Below are 15900 nucleotides of genomic sequence, written 5' to 3' on the forward strand. Positions count from 1 at the left end.
ATCACATATCACTGTGGTGATTGTACACTCTAGTATCAATTGTTTGGTGACAATAAAGTAAAGTAAAACATTCCTCAACCTGAAATATTAACACTGTTTCTACATCCATAGATGGTGCTTGATCTACTGGTTGTTTCCAGCATCCTTTTGACTTTTGAAATTTATTTTAAATTATTAATTGAGTGGGAATCTACAGCATTCTGGAGAGAGAATTCCATGCTTCTAGATTTTACAGGAATAGTTGATTTCTCTCCTGAGTAGCCTACCTGCTTTTGTCCTACATTGTCTTAGAACTATTTTGCCTCTGAGTGGTCTCAGTCAACCCACCATTTAATCTTCCATATTCCAGTGGTAACAGGCCTAATTTCTGTAATTTCTCTCTGTCAACCAGACGGGTGACATTTGGGGAAACTATGCTGCACTTTGTTCAAGGCCCATTCATCTTTCTTATGTTGTGAAGCACAACAGTATGCACAGTTCTCCAGGTGATATCTAACCAGGGCTTTGTGTAGTAAAGCCCCGATTAGATATCATCTGGATAATTTATTATGTTCTAGCCCTTTAATTATGTATATAAAAAACACAACTCCGTAGATTTCTTGTTTGTGATTTTATTAAATGAAATTGAGTGGGAGGTTTTAACCGAATATTAACACCAGCATGCCACTATTGTAAAAACACACTAGGGCTTTAGTTTGTGCTTTTTAATGATAGTAATCAAAAAAGCATGCCCAGAAATTCTTTTTTAAAAGGTCTGGGATGTTTTAGGCTATTGAAACGCTGTTGGCAACACATCTGAAGAATATTAACCATGTGTTTTGCTTTTAAAATATTACTTACCAAGATGGAGAATTTGACCACTGATCAATCATATATGATGACGGATGCAAAACAGAGCATGCTGGACAATAGTATATGTGTATAACTTGGGAGTTGGCAGTGGCCCAGAATATCAAAAATGCAAGCAGTAATGCATAGCCATAAATATACAGGTATTTGTTATTATCATTGCCGATTTATTCTGAAAACTGAGAGATGGTTCAAGATTTTTTTCTGACAGACGTTCTGCTAAACAATGATAAGTCACAGAGTTGTGCAGGAAAGAAACAGGCCCTTCAGCCCACCATCTCTATGCTGACATCTTTGCCCATCTAGTCTAATCCCACTTTTTTGTATCAGGACCAACTCCTTGCCTATTTAAATGCCAGGTCTAAAACCCTCTTAAGTATAATGATCTGAAATAAAACCCTGTAAAGAACCTTATATGAGAAGGATGTGGAGGCTTTGGAGAGAGAGCCAAAGTTTACCAGGATGGGTTTAAACATCGTGTGCAAAAAGCAGGTTTTCTGGAGCAGCAGAGGCTGAGAGAGACTTAGTAGAACTTTATAAGATTATGAAAAGCATAAATAGGATAGACAGCTGTTATCTTTTTTCCCCCAAGGTTGAAAAGTCTTAATACTAGAAGGCATGTGTTTAATGTGGAGTTTGGGGTGCCTGAAATATGCTGCCAGGGCGGTGGTGAAAGCAAGTTTGATAAAAGCATTTAGGAGGCTCATTGATGGGCACAGGGGCGTACAAAGAATCAAAAGATAGGGACATTGTGTAGGCAAAATAAATTAGTTTATTTAGGTGTTTAATTACTAATTGATTCAGTGGAGTATAATGAACCAAAGGTCCTGTCCTTGTGCTGTTCTTCCTTATGCCAGATGACCTATGAACCAAAAAAAAAGAACAATTTGAGCCCTCCGTATTCCATCAACTCTGTACGAGTTCACACTCACCCTTGACTTGTGGCGGCTGCACAAGCCCGAAAGTGTTCTGATTGCAGCCAGCATCATTTCCGGCTTCTTGGTTTCAATTAGCTGCATCAACAGACTAAGGCCGTTGTTTCTGAAGATCTTCTCAGCTCCTGCATCTTCCCTCGCAAGTACAATCAAGTTATTTGCAGCCTGGTAGAAGAAACAACATTTAGAGGAGGATTTAGGAGAGCATACAATAAATAGAGATGCAAAGTAAATGATTCATCAAGCACAAAAGGTGACCATGAACTGTTGAAAGCCTTTCTTTCATCTGTGATCTGGAAGGTGAAGAGCCCATGCCACTTTGCACAAGAACACAGAAATTAGGAGCAGGGGTAGGCCAGGAGACCCTTCTCAACATCCCCACCAGTTAATATGATTTTGGCAGATCTATGCTGGATCTAGTAAAAATCTCCTATTTTTAATCTCCAATTCCTTAGATAAAGGCTAAGATGACACTTGTCTTCTTAGCTACCTGTCTGCTGGCTTCTTGTGATTCATGCTTTAGGACATCTCATCAGAGCCAATGAAATTTCATCTGTGTACAGGAATATAGAACACACAGCTGCCATTGAGTTGCCAGCAAGCTTGCACAAACAGCAATGCATTCAAGTTTTAGCATCTGTGGTTGGGTGTAAATATTACGCTGGGAAATAGACATACTTCCCCCTCCTTCTGCAAAATGGGGGCTACTGGCTGCTCTGTGCAGGCACTACTTCCTCAGGAGGCCAAAAATTGTCACCATGTCCCCAATACCGTCACCAATTTTTATAGATGCTTCACTGAAAGCGCCCTACCCAGATGTGTCATGGCTTGGTGTGGTAACTGCTCGGCCCCAGACCACGTGAAACCGCGTTGTCATGGATGCAGATCAGCACATCACAAAAAACAGCCTTCCCCTCTGTTGACTCTGCCTGTGCTTTTCACTACCTCAGGAAAGCAACCAACACAATCAAAGACCCCACCCATGCTGAACGTTCTCTCTCCTACCAAATCCCCACCTTCATTGGGCAGAAGATACAAAAATCTTAAAGCATGTATCACCAGCTCAGGGAGAGTTTTGATCCTACCGTTATTGAACAATCCGTTTGTACGATAAGATGGCCTTGACCTCACAGTCTATCCCATTCAGGCCTTGTACTATATAATCTATCTGCACTACACTGCTATTGCTTTACTCTTGTACTTCCCCAGTGCACTGGTGTGAAGAAATATTCTGTATAGATCGCATGCAGAATAAAGTTCTTCATTGCACGTTGGCACATGTGGCAATACTAAACTAATTTAGATTTGGATTTTAGATTCAGAGATACAACACAGAATAGGCCCTTCCATCCCTTTGAGCAGCATTGCCCACTACCCCGATTTAACCTTAACTTAGTCACAATTTACAATGATTAATTAACCTACCCGGTAAGTATTTGGACTGTGGGTGGAAACAGGAGGACCCAAAGAAAACCCAAGCATTCCTTCCTCAGGGACAATGTACAGAGACTCCTTACAGAGGATACTGGGATTGAACTCTGAATTCCGACACCCCAAGCTGTTATAGCATCGTGTGAACTGTGGCACTGATTTACCAGCTTATCAATTTTTTTTACTATGAATTTTCTTGTACTCATTATTTAGACTATTAAGAGGCCTCTTAATAACCCAATTAATGAAAATCAAAAACTACAGATGGTGAAAATCAGAACTGAATACAGTAAATGCTGAAAATACTCAGTAAGTCAGGCAGCCTGTACAGAAAGATAAGTTTAATGTCTCATCTAAAAGACGACTGTATTCCCCACATTGCAGGACAGTGGGAAAAGGTTAACATGAATGACAATACCTTCTTAGAGTGAAAGTAAAATACTTGTATTTGTATATTTCATTTCATGGCCTGAGAAACTCACAATGTTTATAGGCCAGGAAGTCTTTCTGAAGTGTGGGAACGTAAGACCATAAGATGGATGAGTAGAATTCGGCTATTCGATCCACTGATCATGGTAAATTTATTTGCCCTCTCAGCCCCATTCTACTGTCTTCGCCCCATAACCTTTGACACCATTACTAATCACAAACCTATTAACTCCTGCTTTAAATATACCCAATGACTTGGCTTCCACAACCATCTTTGGCAGTGAATTCCAGAGATTCACTGCCCTCTGGCGAAAGAAATTCCTCTTCATTTGTGTTCTGAAGGGACATCCTGAAGCTGTGCCTTGAATTTAAATAGAGCAAGCCTCCACGAGAAAGCAATGTGAGAGTGACCAAATCATCTAGTTTTTTATGTTCACGTAGAACCATAGAACATTACAGCACAGAAACAGGCTTTTTGGCCCTTCTTGGCTGTGCCAAACCATTTTTCTGCCTAGTCCCACTGACCTACACCTGGGCCATATCCCTCCATACACCTCTCATCCATGTACCTGTCCAAGTTTTTCTTAAATGTCAAAAGTGAGCCCGCATTCACCACTTCACATGGCAGCTCATTCCACACTCCCACCACTCTCTGCGTGATGAAGCCCCTCCTAATGTTCCCTTTAAAATTTTCCCCCTTCACCCTTAACCCATGACCTCTGGTTTTTTTCTCCCCTAGCCTCAGTGGAAAAAGCCTGCTTGCATTCACTCTATCTATACCCATCATAATTTTATACACCTCTATCAAATCACCCCTCATTCTCCTACACTCCAGGGAATAAAGTCTTAACCTATTCAACCTTTCTCTGTAACTCAGTTTCTCAAGTCCCAGCAACATCCTTATAAACCTTCTCTGCACTCTTTCAACCTTATTAATATCCTTCCTGTAATTAGGTGACCAAAACTGCACACAATACTCCAAATTCAGTCTCACCAATGTCTTTTATAACCTCACCATTACATTCCAGCTCTTATACTCAATACTTTGATTTATAAAGGCCAATGTACCAGAAGCTCTTTTTATGACCCTATCTACTTGTGACGCCACTTTTAGGGAATTATGTATCTGTTCTCCCAGATCCCTCTGTTCTACCGCACTCCTCGATGTCCTACCATTTACCTTGTATGTTCTACCTTGGTTTGACTTTCTGAAGTGCAATACCTCACACTTGTCCGCATTAATCTCCATCTGCCATTTTTCAGCTCATTCCTCCAACTGGTCCAAATCCCTCTGCAAGCTTTGAAAACCTTCCTCACTGTCCACTTCACCTCCAATCTTTGTATCATCAGCAAATTTGCTGATCCAATTTGCCACATTATCATCCAGATCATTGATATAGATGACAAATAACAATGGACCCAGCACTGATCCCTGTGGCACACCACTAGTCACGTAAGAGGGATTGGGTTTATTGTCTCCTTCCCCAGCAGATCAGCTTTTATATGACATCTGCAGTGGGCCTTGACCCAATATTCTTACTAAGAGGGGAATATATTCCCAAATTAGTCATAGGCTGATAACTCTGAATTTATTGGAAGTCAATGAGAAGCGACAGTCATAATCCATAGCAATTCAACACTACCAAACAAAGACAAATTTCTCCCCTGATTTCCCATCTTCAGGTAAAGAAAATCAGTCCAAGATTTAGACAAACCTTTTCCTTCCTTTCTTTATCAATATTCTCATCCAGTAAAACTTCAAACATCCGTTCCACTCTCGAATCTGTGGAGAACTGAATTTTTAGCTGTTGGAAGGGAAAAATACACATTGTCACTTGAAAGAATGTGAATAAAGCATTTAATTTGCCGACTTAGTCAGGCTTCTTTGCACTTTCCCTGTGAGAATGAAAATTCTCCCACAATCTGAGACTATGGACACAGATACTTTTTGGTATAGATTCTCCCCAGGTGAGAATGAGGCATAACAGGAGTTCACAATCTCAGACTGAATCATTGTTGTATAATCAGTCTTACTCCCAACATTCAGCAGACTGATTCAGAGTTTGAAGAATGAAAGATTAATTTATTATTTGAGAAAAGTGCCTCTGTGCTGGTATTTACATTCCCTCTAAGATTTATTCATCCCACCTCATTACCAGTCTCTTCTTCTCCATTTCGTACTCTCTGAAACACATCTGTTCTACAGACTGTCACTCAATATCCTCCACATTTCCAGCGCCCTCTGGATAAGGAAATGTCTCCTGAATTTCCTTTTGGGTTTATTAGTAAGTGTGTATTATCTATGGTCCCATTTTGGGTACCTTTCTCAAAAGAAATTGTTTCATCCGTGTTTGCCCAAAGAACTTGTTTTTTAATGTTAAAAACATCTCTCAAGACATCTCAATTTCCTCTTTTCTGGAGAAACAATCGCAGCCTTGTCAATCTTTTTGATGGTTATAACTTCTCAGTTCTGGTCTTATTCTTTCCCGGTCTGTCTCTAGGGGTTTGAAATCAAATATAGAGACCAAGCCAGTGCACAGAAATCCACGTGTAGTGCAGTCAATATTTGATGCATAATTTCATAGCAGCCCTGCTCTTTAATCCTCTCTCTCTGGAAATGAACCCCGTGGTTAGGACTCTCTCAGTGTGAAAAATTATGGATGCTGTAACAATGTTGAAATAGTTACTTTGGTCATAAGCCAATTAGAGCTAATTCTAAGACATAGGACTAATTATATGCTTTCTTTATCTCTGTGCAAATTAAATAATGGATGCCAACCATGAAACAAACAGAGCAACTTTCCACCTACATTAAACTGTGACACTGTAAAATATTACATAAAATAAGACTCACATTTCTACTGACTCACATTTTGAGTCAATAACCCAAAGCACTTGACAAACAATTAAGTGTTTTTGAAATGTAGTCACATTGTAGCAGAACATAGAACAGTACAGCGCAGGAACAGGCCATTCAGCCCTCAGTGTTGTGCTGAATCAGCCAAAAAGCAAATCAAAAACACCTAAACACTAATAGCTCCAACTTACACAGCGGAAAATGTGGCAGTCAGTCACGTACAGCAAGCGATGTATTATAATCGAATAATGAGGAATATTTGAAATCTTCACTATTATATTAACCCTCTGGTTTTCATTTTACTTGGAAAAGCAGCACTTTGATTTTGTGCAAATGACACATTTCACTGTAGGTTTTGATGTGCATGTGACAAATACAGTTAACCTTTATCTTTAAATCTTTATATACAAGTATGGTGAGGTACAGCTGCAATGAAAAACTTGTAGCAGCATCACAGGCACATAGGTTCAGACAACACACAGAATGTAAATTATACAAGAGAGTGACGAGAAAAAAGACTATGCCTAAAGAATGCAAAAAAAAACGCATTCAGAGGGAAGCCCATGACAGAGCCAGAGGTGGTTCTGTTGCTGAGGTAGGATTAGGGTTGTGAATTAAGTAGCTTGTTTTCCAATGGACTTGGATGTGTCCTGGTCCGATATCACAGATTATTTTCACTGAGTTGCAGATGAGCTCATTTTCTGATGGACACATTAAAAGCTATTCAACAACCAGTTAGATCATATTTCATCTGGCACATCGCCCATGCTTGTGTCCTGCACTTTTTGCACAGTGCACTTACTTTCTGCAGTCCTTTGGGTCTGACTTAGTGCGATCCACCTCTTGCCATCTCACAAGGCCAATTGTGCCTCAGATGGTGGCCACAGGTCACTTTGTCAGTCTGCTGCCATCAAAGGCCTTCAACTGCTTTTAAATATTGATCAAGAGTTTAGAATGTTTAATTTATAAAAAATAAACTTTTAAGAATATGAAGTACATTTTCTAATACTCCACTTAAGTGGGAAAAGTTACTTCAAAACAGCAGTAGTATCTTTTGAGTCAAGGATGGCAACCTTGTGCAAAAGAATGTGTTGCAATACAACCGTCAGAAATGCCTGCCATGGAGCTAAGTAGCTAGTTGTGCAGTGGAGAGTCCAACAGCAGAGCTGCAGATCAGATGCACCAACATCTGAGTTTCAGTTTGTTCCTTACATCCACCCTTGCTACTCACAGGCAGGAATGTCAAGAATGAGCTGACCCCTATACAGTTCCCAGCTGATGATTCCCTAAGGAGCAGCTGCCCAAGGGTGGGCACAATTAACACTGCTCTCACTCTCACCTTCTCTTGAATATCATGATTCAGACGTCGCAAAGCTTCTTGAAATGTTTTGTTCTTCGGTTCTATTGTTGCACATCTCTGGATGTCTTTAAAAGCTTGGTCCAGTTTCCCCAACTTCTCCAATGCTTGACTACGCCTGAAGAGAGCTTTGATGTCTGATGCGTCCACATCAATAGCTGGTAATAGAAGTAAACTATTGTTTATTCAGGTAAATACCTCAATTTATCACTGAAACCACAACTCCTATTTACAACACAGAAAGCTAAGTAGCCCAAAGTGCTCGTTAGAGTAATCAACAGTAAAATTCAATGATCAGCCAAAAGGGCCAATGAGCAATGATGATCAATGGCTTAGTATTTGATGCACCATCAATAGCTCTCCGAGAAGTGAGGCGAGATATAGGCTTTTATTGGCTGGAAGAAAGAACAAGCAGCAATTGACCACCACACTGCATCCTGGAGACTGAGGCTGGGGCGGTGTCCCCAATCACCTTGATACCGGGGTCCGTGGGAGGAGCCACAGGAGCAGTCAGCAGGGGGGGGGGGGGGGGGGCGTGTCCAGACAGGTATATGTAGTTCACCACAGTATTAGCAATATTTAAGGACAGAGAGGCAAGGAGATTTAAGGAGGACATTCCAGAGTTTAGGGCCTTACCAGCTGAAGGCATAACTGCCAAAAACAATTTAAGTATATTTGAATGTAAGGAAAGGGTCTGAATTGAAAAAACAGCAGATGACAAAGTAGATGGGGATACAGTAGTACAGTATTTGAGAACTAGGCTGGAAGTTTTAAGAAATTAGATGACAAGAGGTCATGAGACTTTACCTTTGGAAGCATCTGATGCAGCAGGCACATAGTTTTCCTTGAAAGAAGCAAAACAAAAGTCTGGTTATGACCAGTGTTATTTAAATATGTGACGCAAATTGCAACGCATTTCACTCTATTAGACAAGAAGCATGAGCTTAATAAATATTACAGAGTTTTCTGAAAAAATGCCAATCCCATAAATATAAGAATTTGTACAGATGCTGGAAATGTTGAGCAACACACACAAAATGATAGAGGAGTTCACCGAGTCAGAAGTATCTATGGAGGGAAATGGACATGTGACATTTTTGACTGAAACCTTTTGTCTGCACTGAAGGACAGAGGGAAAGATAGCCGGTATGAAGAGGTTAGATAAAGGGTAGAAGAAGAGCTGTCGAGCAAATGGATCCAGGTGTGGAGGGCTGATAGATAGATGGAAGAGGGAAGAATAGAAATAGTGAGAGAGGCTGGGAGGTGATCTGCATAAGGAACAAAGCACTGCAGGTGGTCCCCTCTCCCTACATATCCAGTCTGCCTATTCCACCTCCCTTATTTGGTTCCCCGCTCCACGTTACTTTCCTATCAAATTCCAACCCCTTCTTCCTGCATTGCCTGCACACTGTGGCTGCACAATGAATCACCCAAACAGTCACTAATCTAATTCAGTGGAATTCTTCATGCAACAGCAAAGAAGCTTGACCGTTCAAACCGAAATGAAGCAAGAATGCAATTCATCACTACCACCTTGAACGATGGGTGTTAGATGGAGAACCTGCCAGATGCCTCCAATATGATCTCCTATCTTCACAAGAATGAGGGTAATTGTTTTAATTTCAATAAGTTTGATGTGGCATCTTTCTGTGTAAATTATTAGCAACCAAGTTTCCTACAGCACAACTGTACTTCAACAGCATCAGGTGCTTTAAAAGGTTGGAGATGGAAGACAGATAATTTGCAATTCAGGCAGCATTGGTGTCTGTGTGGCTAAGTACAGCTCCAAAACCATATACAAGTTTGCTGATGACACCACTATTGTGCAAGGGTGGTGATGAATCAGCATACAGGAGGGAGATCGAAAATTTGTCTGAGTGGTATAATAACAACAAGCTCTCATTCAATGTCAATAAGACCAAGGAACTGATTGTTGATTTCAGGAGAAAGAAAGCAGAGGTCCATGAACCAGTAATCATTGGAGGATCAGCAGTGGAGAGAGAGTCAGTAACTTTAAATTCCTGGCTGTCACTAAATCTGAGGACCTGTTCTGGACCCAGCATGTAAGTGCAATTGCAAAGAAAGCACAACAGCGCCTCTACTTCCTTGGAAGTCTGTGGAGATTTGGGATGTCATCGGAAACCTTGCGAAACTTCTATAAACGTGTGGTGAAAAGTGTGACTGGCTGCATTACAGCCTGGTATGGGAGCACCAATGACTTTGAGTGGAAAATCCTAAAAATAGTAGGCCCAGTACATCAAGGGTAAAGCCCTCCCAACCATTGAGCATATATGAAATGTTGCCATAGAAAAGCAGCATCCATCATCAAAGATCCTCACCACCCAGGCCATGCTCTTTTCTCACTGCTGCCAACAGGTAGAAGGTACAGGTGCCTCAGGACTCGCACCACCAGGTTCAAGAACAGTTACTACCCCTCACCCATCAGGCTCCTGAACAAAAGGGATAACTACACTCATTCTATTTCTGTCATTCCCATAACCAATGGTCTCACTTTAAGGACGCTTTATCTTGTTATTTCATGTTTTCATTATTTATTGCTATTTATTTATATTTGCATTTGCACAGTCTGTTGTTCACTGATCTGTTTACAGTCACAGTACTGTTCCATAGTTTTGTTAATTATGCTCGCAGGAAAATGAATCTCAGGGTTGTATGTGGTGACATGTATGTACTCTGATCTTAAATTTTACTTTGAACTTTGAACATTTTTATAAGCCATCTGGGCCTCAGTGAATGATGAGATAAGCATTTCCAATCCTTAAATGGGTTTGTGGATTGAGAAGGATACATACAAACACAGAAAAAATTGATAAGTTAGTGTCAAATAAAATATAGAAATCCAAAAAGAGCACAAACTTTAATTTAAATAACAGACTGAAAAGTAAGAAAGATTTTTTTTGTATTTTAAATGTGTTCAGAATTTTTAAAGAGGGGTTTACTAATGTAAGAACAAGATTGAACAACTACCATTGTTCCTTTTCTCTGCCGAGGACATCATTTAATCCTTAGACTTAATTTCTACACTGAGTTCAAAGTTCAAAGTTTGAACTTTGACCTTGAAAACATTTTATCCCTGGACTTAATTTCAACATTGTTGAGCTGAATGAACAACTAATGACCAACTCTAGAATGTTGAGAATTACATCAGGGAGGATGAGGTTGAGAGGTCACTTAGGTGAAGCATGGTGGAGGATTACAAATACCTGAGGATACGAATGGACAATAAACTGGACTGGTCAAAGAACACTGAGGCTGTCTACAAGAAGGGTCAGAGCCGTCTCTATTTCCTGAGGAGACTGAGGTTCTTTAACATCAGTTGGACGATGCTGAGGATGTTCTACGAGTCTGTGGTTGCCAGTGCTATCATGTTTGCTGATGTGTGCTGGGGCAGCAGGCTGAGGGTAGCAGACATCAACAGAATCAATAAACTCATTTGTAAGGCCAGTGATGTTGTGGGGGTGGAACTGGACTCTCTGACGGTGGTGTCTGAAAAGAGGATGCTGTCCAAGTTGCATGCCATCTTGGACAATGACTCCCATCCACTCCATAATGTACTGGTTAGGCACAGGAGTACATTCAGCCAGGGACTCATTCCACCGAGATGTAACACTGAGCGTCATAGGAAGTCATTCCTGCCTGTGGCCATCAAACTTTACAACTCCTCCCTCGGAGTGTCAGACACCCTGAGCCAATAGGCTGGTCCTGGACTTATTTTCCACTTGGCATAATTTACTTACTATTATTTAATTATTTGTGGTTTTATATTGCTATATTTCTACACTATTCTTGGTGGGTGCGACTGTAACGAAACCCAATTTCCCTCGGGATCAATAAAGTATGTCTGTCTGTCTGTCTATTGATGGAGCAGTGCAAGTCAACTGGCAAGTTCAGAGATTGTTAATTCTTTGATGCACCTCTTCAGTTTTACTCCGGTTTTCACTTTGGGGTAGTGAAAGCAAGATCTGTGCAAGAGTGGGAACCATTGAAAACAGCAAGTATCCTCACATGTGAGTTTCACCTGGCCAATAAAAAGAAGTGAGGTTTAAGCAGAGCAGTGATTGTCTGAATGAACAGAGTTAGAGTGGAGAACTGTGAATTTGGCTCAAGAGGCTTCGGTGAGAAGGGTTGGAGGTCAAAGTCCCAGAGACCATTTTGGTTTGGCCAATGCGTGAGTGGGCAGTGTAGTGGTCTGAGGTCTGAGGCTTTGACTCAAGAGGCTTCAGCAAGGAAGCACAGATGAGTAGCAGGTAAGAACAGGTAAGGTCTTTTTTACAGTAGTTAACTAAAAAGGTAGCAAATTAAATAAATTAGGAATGCAGGATCAGGTGCTATGTTGTAGCTGCATGAAGGGGGAGCTGGTGCACCCCATTGAGTTTATTTGTAATGACATCTACAGCAAGAGTTGGTTGCTTGAAACACTGTGACGCATCAGGAAGAGGATGAATTACCTGGACACTGTGTTGCAGAAGACAGTCATACCCATTAAATCACCCACTTCAAATTCTGGGTCGGTGACAAGAGGTTGTGACTGTGAGCGAGGCAGGTACGGGGATCAAAGTGGTGTGCTAGAAGAGTCTCAGCCCTTGAGCTAATTCAACTGGTCTGAAATTGCTGTGCCCTGTGAGGATGAGACAGGGAGCTGTAGGAAGGATGAGCAATTGAACTATGGCATCCTAGTTCATAAAGCTATTCGGTGGCGGGGGGAGCGGAGACAGGAGAGAAGAGAAATAGATTGCGAAATTGGGGAATAGATGGGGGAATAGTATAGTCAGAGGAATAGAAACAATTCTCTGTTGTTGTGAACCACGTGGGTCCCAACAACATAGTAAGAACAAAGAAAGAGATTTTGCTGAAGAACTTGAGTAGCTAGGAACTAAATTAAAACGCAGGACCATAAAGGTAAAAAACTCTGGATTCTTACCTGAGCCACAGCAAATTGGTACAGGGTTAATAAGATCAGGGAGCTAAATGCATGGCTCAGAGATTGGTATGGGAGAAATGGTTTTGAATTTGTCAGACATTAGCACCAATATTGGGAAGAAGGGAGCTGTTCTGATGGCCTGGGCTCAACCTGAATTATTTTGGGACCAGAGTCGAGGCAAATTGCGTAATTGTGAATTAGGGGTCTGGATAAGGCTTTAATATAAATAGTAGGGGGCTGGATTCAGCAGTTTGAAAAAGCATGGTTAAAGTAAAAGGGAAAGAAGTGCAGAAGAGGTTACTGAAGTCTCCAGAATAAAGAATGAGACAAAAAGTTTAGAAAAGGATAAAAATTTAACTTCAGGTAACATGGAGACAAAATTGAGAAGGGTAATGAACACAGGACTGAAGATGTTATATTTGAATGCACACAGTATAGGAAATAATGTTCCTGTAGCACAGTTAGAAATTGACGGGTATGATATTATGGGCAGTACTATCATGGAAAGAAGTTCACAGCTGGGAGCTTAAGATCCAAAGATACGCGTCGTCTTAAAAGGGCAGACAGGTGGGCAGAGGGGTATGGGGTATCTTAGTTGATAAAGAATGAAATCAAATCCTTAGAAAGAAGTGGCATGGGATCAGAAGATGTAGAATTCTTATGGATAGAGTTAAGAAATTGCAAAGTTAAAAAGTCCCTGATGGGAGTTACATACAGGTCTCCAAACAGCAGCCAGGATGTGGGGCACAAATCAGAATGGCAGATCAAAAAGGCATGCAAAAAGAGCAATGTTACGATGGTCACAGGGGATGCCAATACGCATGTTGTTTGGGGAAAAAGAGGTTGGTGCTGGATTCTAACAGAAGGAATTTGTGGAATGCCTACAAGATGGCTTTTTAAAGCAGCTTGTGAGAAAGCCCACTGGGGTAAAGGCAATTCTGGATTGATTGATTTTGAGATTCAGCACAGAGTAGGCCCTTCTTGTCCTTCAAGCCATGCTGCCCCAACAACCCCCGACAACTCAATTAACCCTACCCCAATCACGGGTCAATTTACAATGACCAGTTAATCTACCCAGTGTGTCCTTGGACTATAGGAGGAAACCAGAGGACCCAGAGAAACCCATGCATTTTATGGGAAGGATGCACAGACACTCCTTACAGGTGAACTTCAAACTCCAGAACACATTAGGTGTTGTGAAATGAACCAGATTTGATTAAAGTGCTTAAGATAAACCTTTGGAGGCAGTGATCATAATAGGATAGAAACAAGAGAAAGTCTGCAGAAGCTGGAAATCCAAGCAACACACTCGAAATGCTGGAGGAACTCAGCAGGCCAGGCAGCATTCATGGAAAAGAGTATCATTAATGTTTTGGGCCGAGACCCTCCATCAGAACTGGGGTAAAAAAGATCAGGAGTCAGAGTTAGAAGGTGGGGGTAGAAGATATGATAGATAATATGATAAAATTCACTCTCCAGTTTGAGATGGAGAAATTAAATCATATGTATTAGTTTAGAGCGGAACTACAGAGGCATGAGAGGAGCTGGCCGAAGTTGATTGGAAGAAGTTGCTAGCAGGGCTGACAGGAGAGCAGCAATGACTGGAGTTTCTAGGAATAATTTAAAAGTTGCAGGATCAGTTCATTCAAAAGAAGAAGCATTTCAAAGGGAGATTGAGGCAACTGTGGATGACAAAGAAAGTCAAAGATACCATAAAAGCAAAAGATTGAGCTCAAAATACTGTGAAAATTAGTAGTGAGCTAGAGGATAGGGAACGTAGAACATAGAAATCTACAGCACATTACAGGCCCTTCAGCCCGCAATGTTGTGCCAACCATGTAACCTACTCTAGAAACTGCCTAGAATTTCCCTAGCGCATAGCCCTCTATTTTTCTAAGCTTCATGTACCTATCTAAGAGGCTCTTATAAGACCCTATTGTATCCGTTTCCACCACTGCCACCAGCAATTTATTCCACACACCCACGACTCTCTGTGTGAAAAACTTAACTCTGACGTTCCGCTTGTACCTACTTCCAAGCACCTAAAAAAAATGCCCCCTAGTGTTAGCCATTTCGACCCCGGGAAAAAAGCCTCTGGCTATCCACACAATCAATGACCCTCATGATTTTATACACCAAGGAGAAAAGGCCAAGTTCACTCAACCTATTCTCATAAGGCATGCCCTCCAATCCAGGCAACATCCTTGTAAATCTCCTCTGCACTCTCTATAGTATCCACATCCTTCCTGTAGTGAGGTGACCAGAAATGAGCACAGTACTCCAAGTGGGGTCTGACGAAGGACTTACACAGCTGTAACACTACCTCACAGCTCTTGAATTCAGTCCCACAGTTGATGAATGCCAACACACCATACGCCTTCTTAACAACACTGTCAACCTGCATAGCAGCTTTGAGTGCTCTATGGACACGGACCACAAGACCTCTCAGATCCTCCACACTGCCAAGAGTCTTATCATTACTATTATATTCTGTCTTCAAACTTGACCTACCAAAATGAACCACTTCACACTTATCTGGGTTGAAGTCCATCTGCCACTTCTCAGCCCAGTTCTACATCCTATTGATGTCCCACTGTAACCTTTGACAACCCTCCGGACTATCCACAACAACCCCAACCTTTGTGTCATCAGCAAACTTACTAACCCATCCCTCCACTTCCTCATCCAGGTTTATAAAAATCACATAAGAGGAGGGGTCCCAGAATCGACCCCTGCAGAACACCACTGGTCACCAACCTCCATGTAGCTTTTAAAGCTTTTAAAAACCAACAGAAGGCAGCTAAAAAAGCAATAAGAAGAGAAAAGATGAAATATGAATGTAAGCTAGCCAATACTATTAAAGAGAATACCGAACATTGTTTCAGATATATCTAGAGAGTCACAGAGAGGCAAGGGTGGACATTGAACTGATGGAAAATGACATTGAGGTAGTAATAGGGAACAAAGAAATGATGGACAAACAGAAGATACCAGAGGCAAGAATGGACATCAGACTGCTGGTAAATGATGCTGGAGGGGATGTAATGGGGAACAAAGAAATAGCGGAGGAACTGAGTGAGTCCCCTGTACCAGAATTCAC

General features: G+C 41.3%; 1 protein-coding gene across 2 annotated transcripts in view; it reads right to left on the minus strand.

Moving 5' to 3' along the window:
* unc45b (unc-45 myosin chaperone B) overlaps nucleotides 1-15900 on the minus strand; it is a 66208-nt gene that overhangs the window by 39042 nt on the left and 11266 nt on the right. For both annotated transcript variants that reach the window (XM_073048484.1, XM_073048485.1), the window contains exons 3-6: nucleotides 8666-8702; nucleotides 7841-8016; nucleotides 5360-5449; nucleotides 1782-1949 (exon numbers count right to left, since the gene is read on the minus strand). In XM_073048484.1, coding sequence (XP_072904585.1) covers nucleotides 1782-1949; nucleotides 5360-5449; nucleotides 7841-8016; nucleotides 8666-8702 — 471 coding nt within the window. The remainder of the gene's footprint in view (nucleotides 1-1781; nucleotides 1950-5359; nucleotides 5450-7840; nucleotides 8017-8665; nucleotides 8703-15900) is intronic.

Source organism: Hemitrygon akajei, chromosome 6, assembly GCF_048418815.1.
Source record: "Hemitrygon akajei chromosome 6, sHemAka1.3, whole genome shotgun sequence".
In the NCBI taxonomy this organism is placed as follows: Eukaryota; Metazoa; Chordata; class Chondrichthyes; order Myliobatiformes; family Dasyatidae; genus Hemitrygon; species Hemitrygon akajei.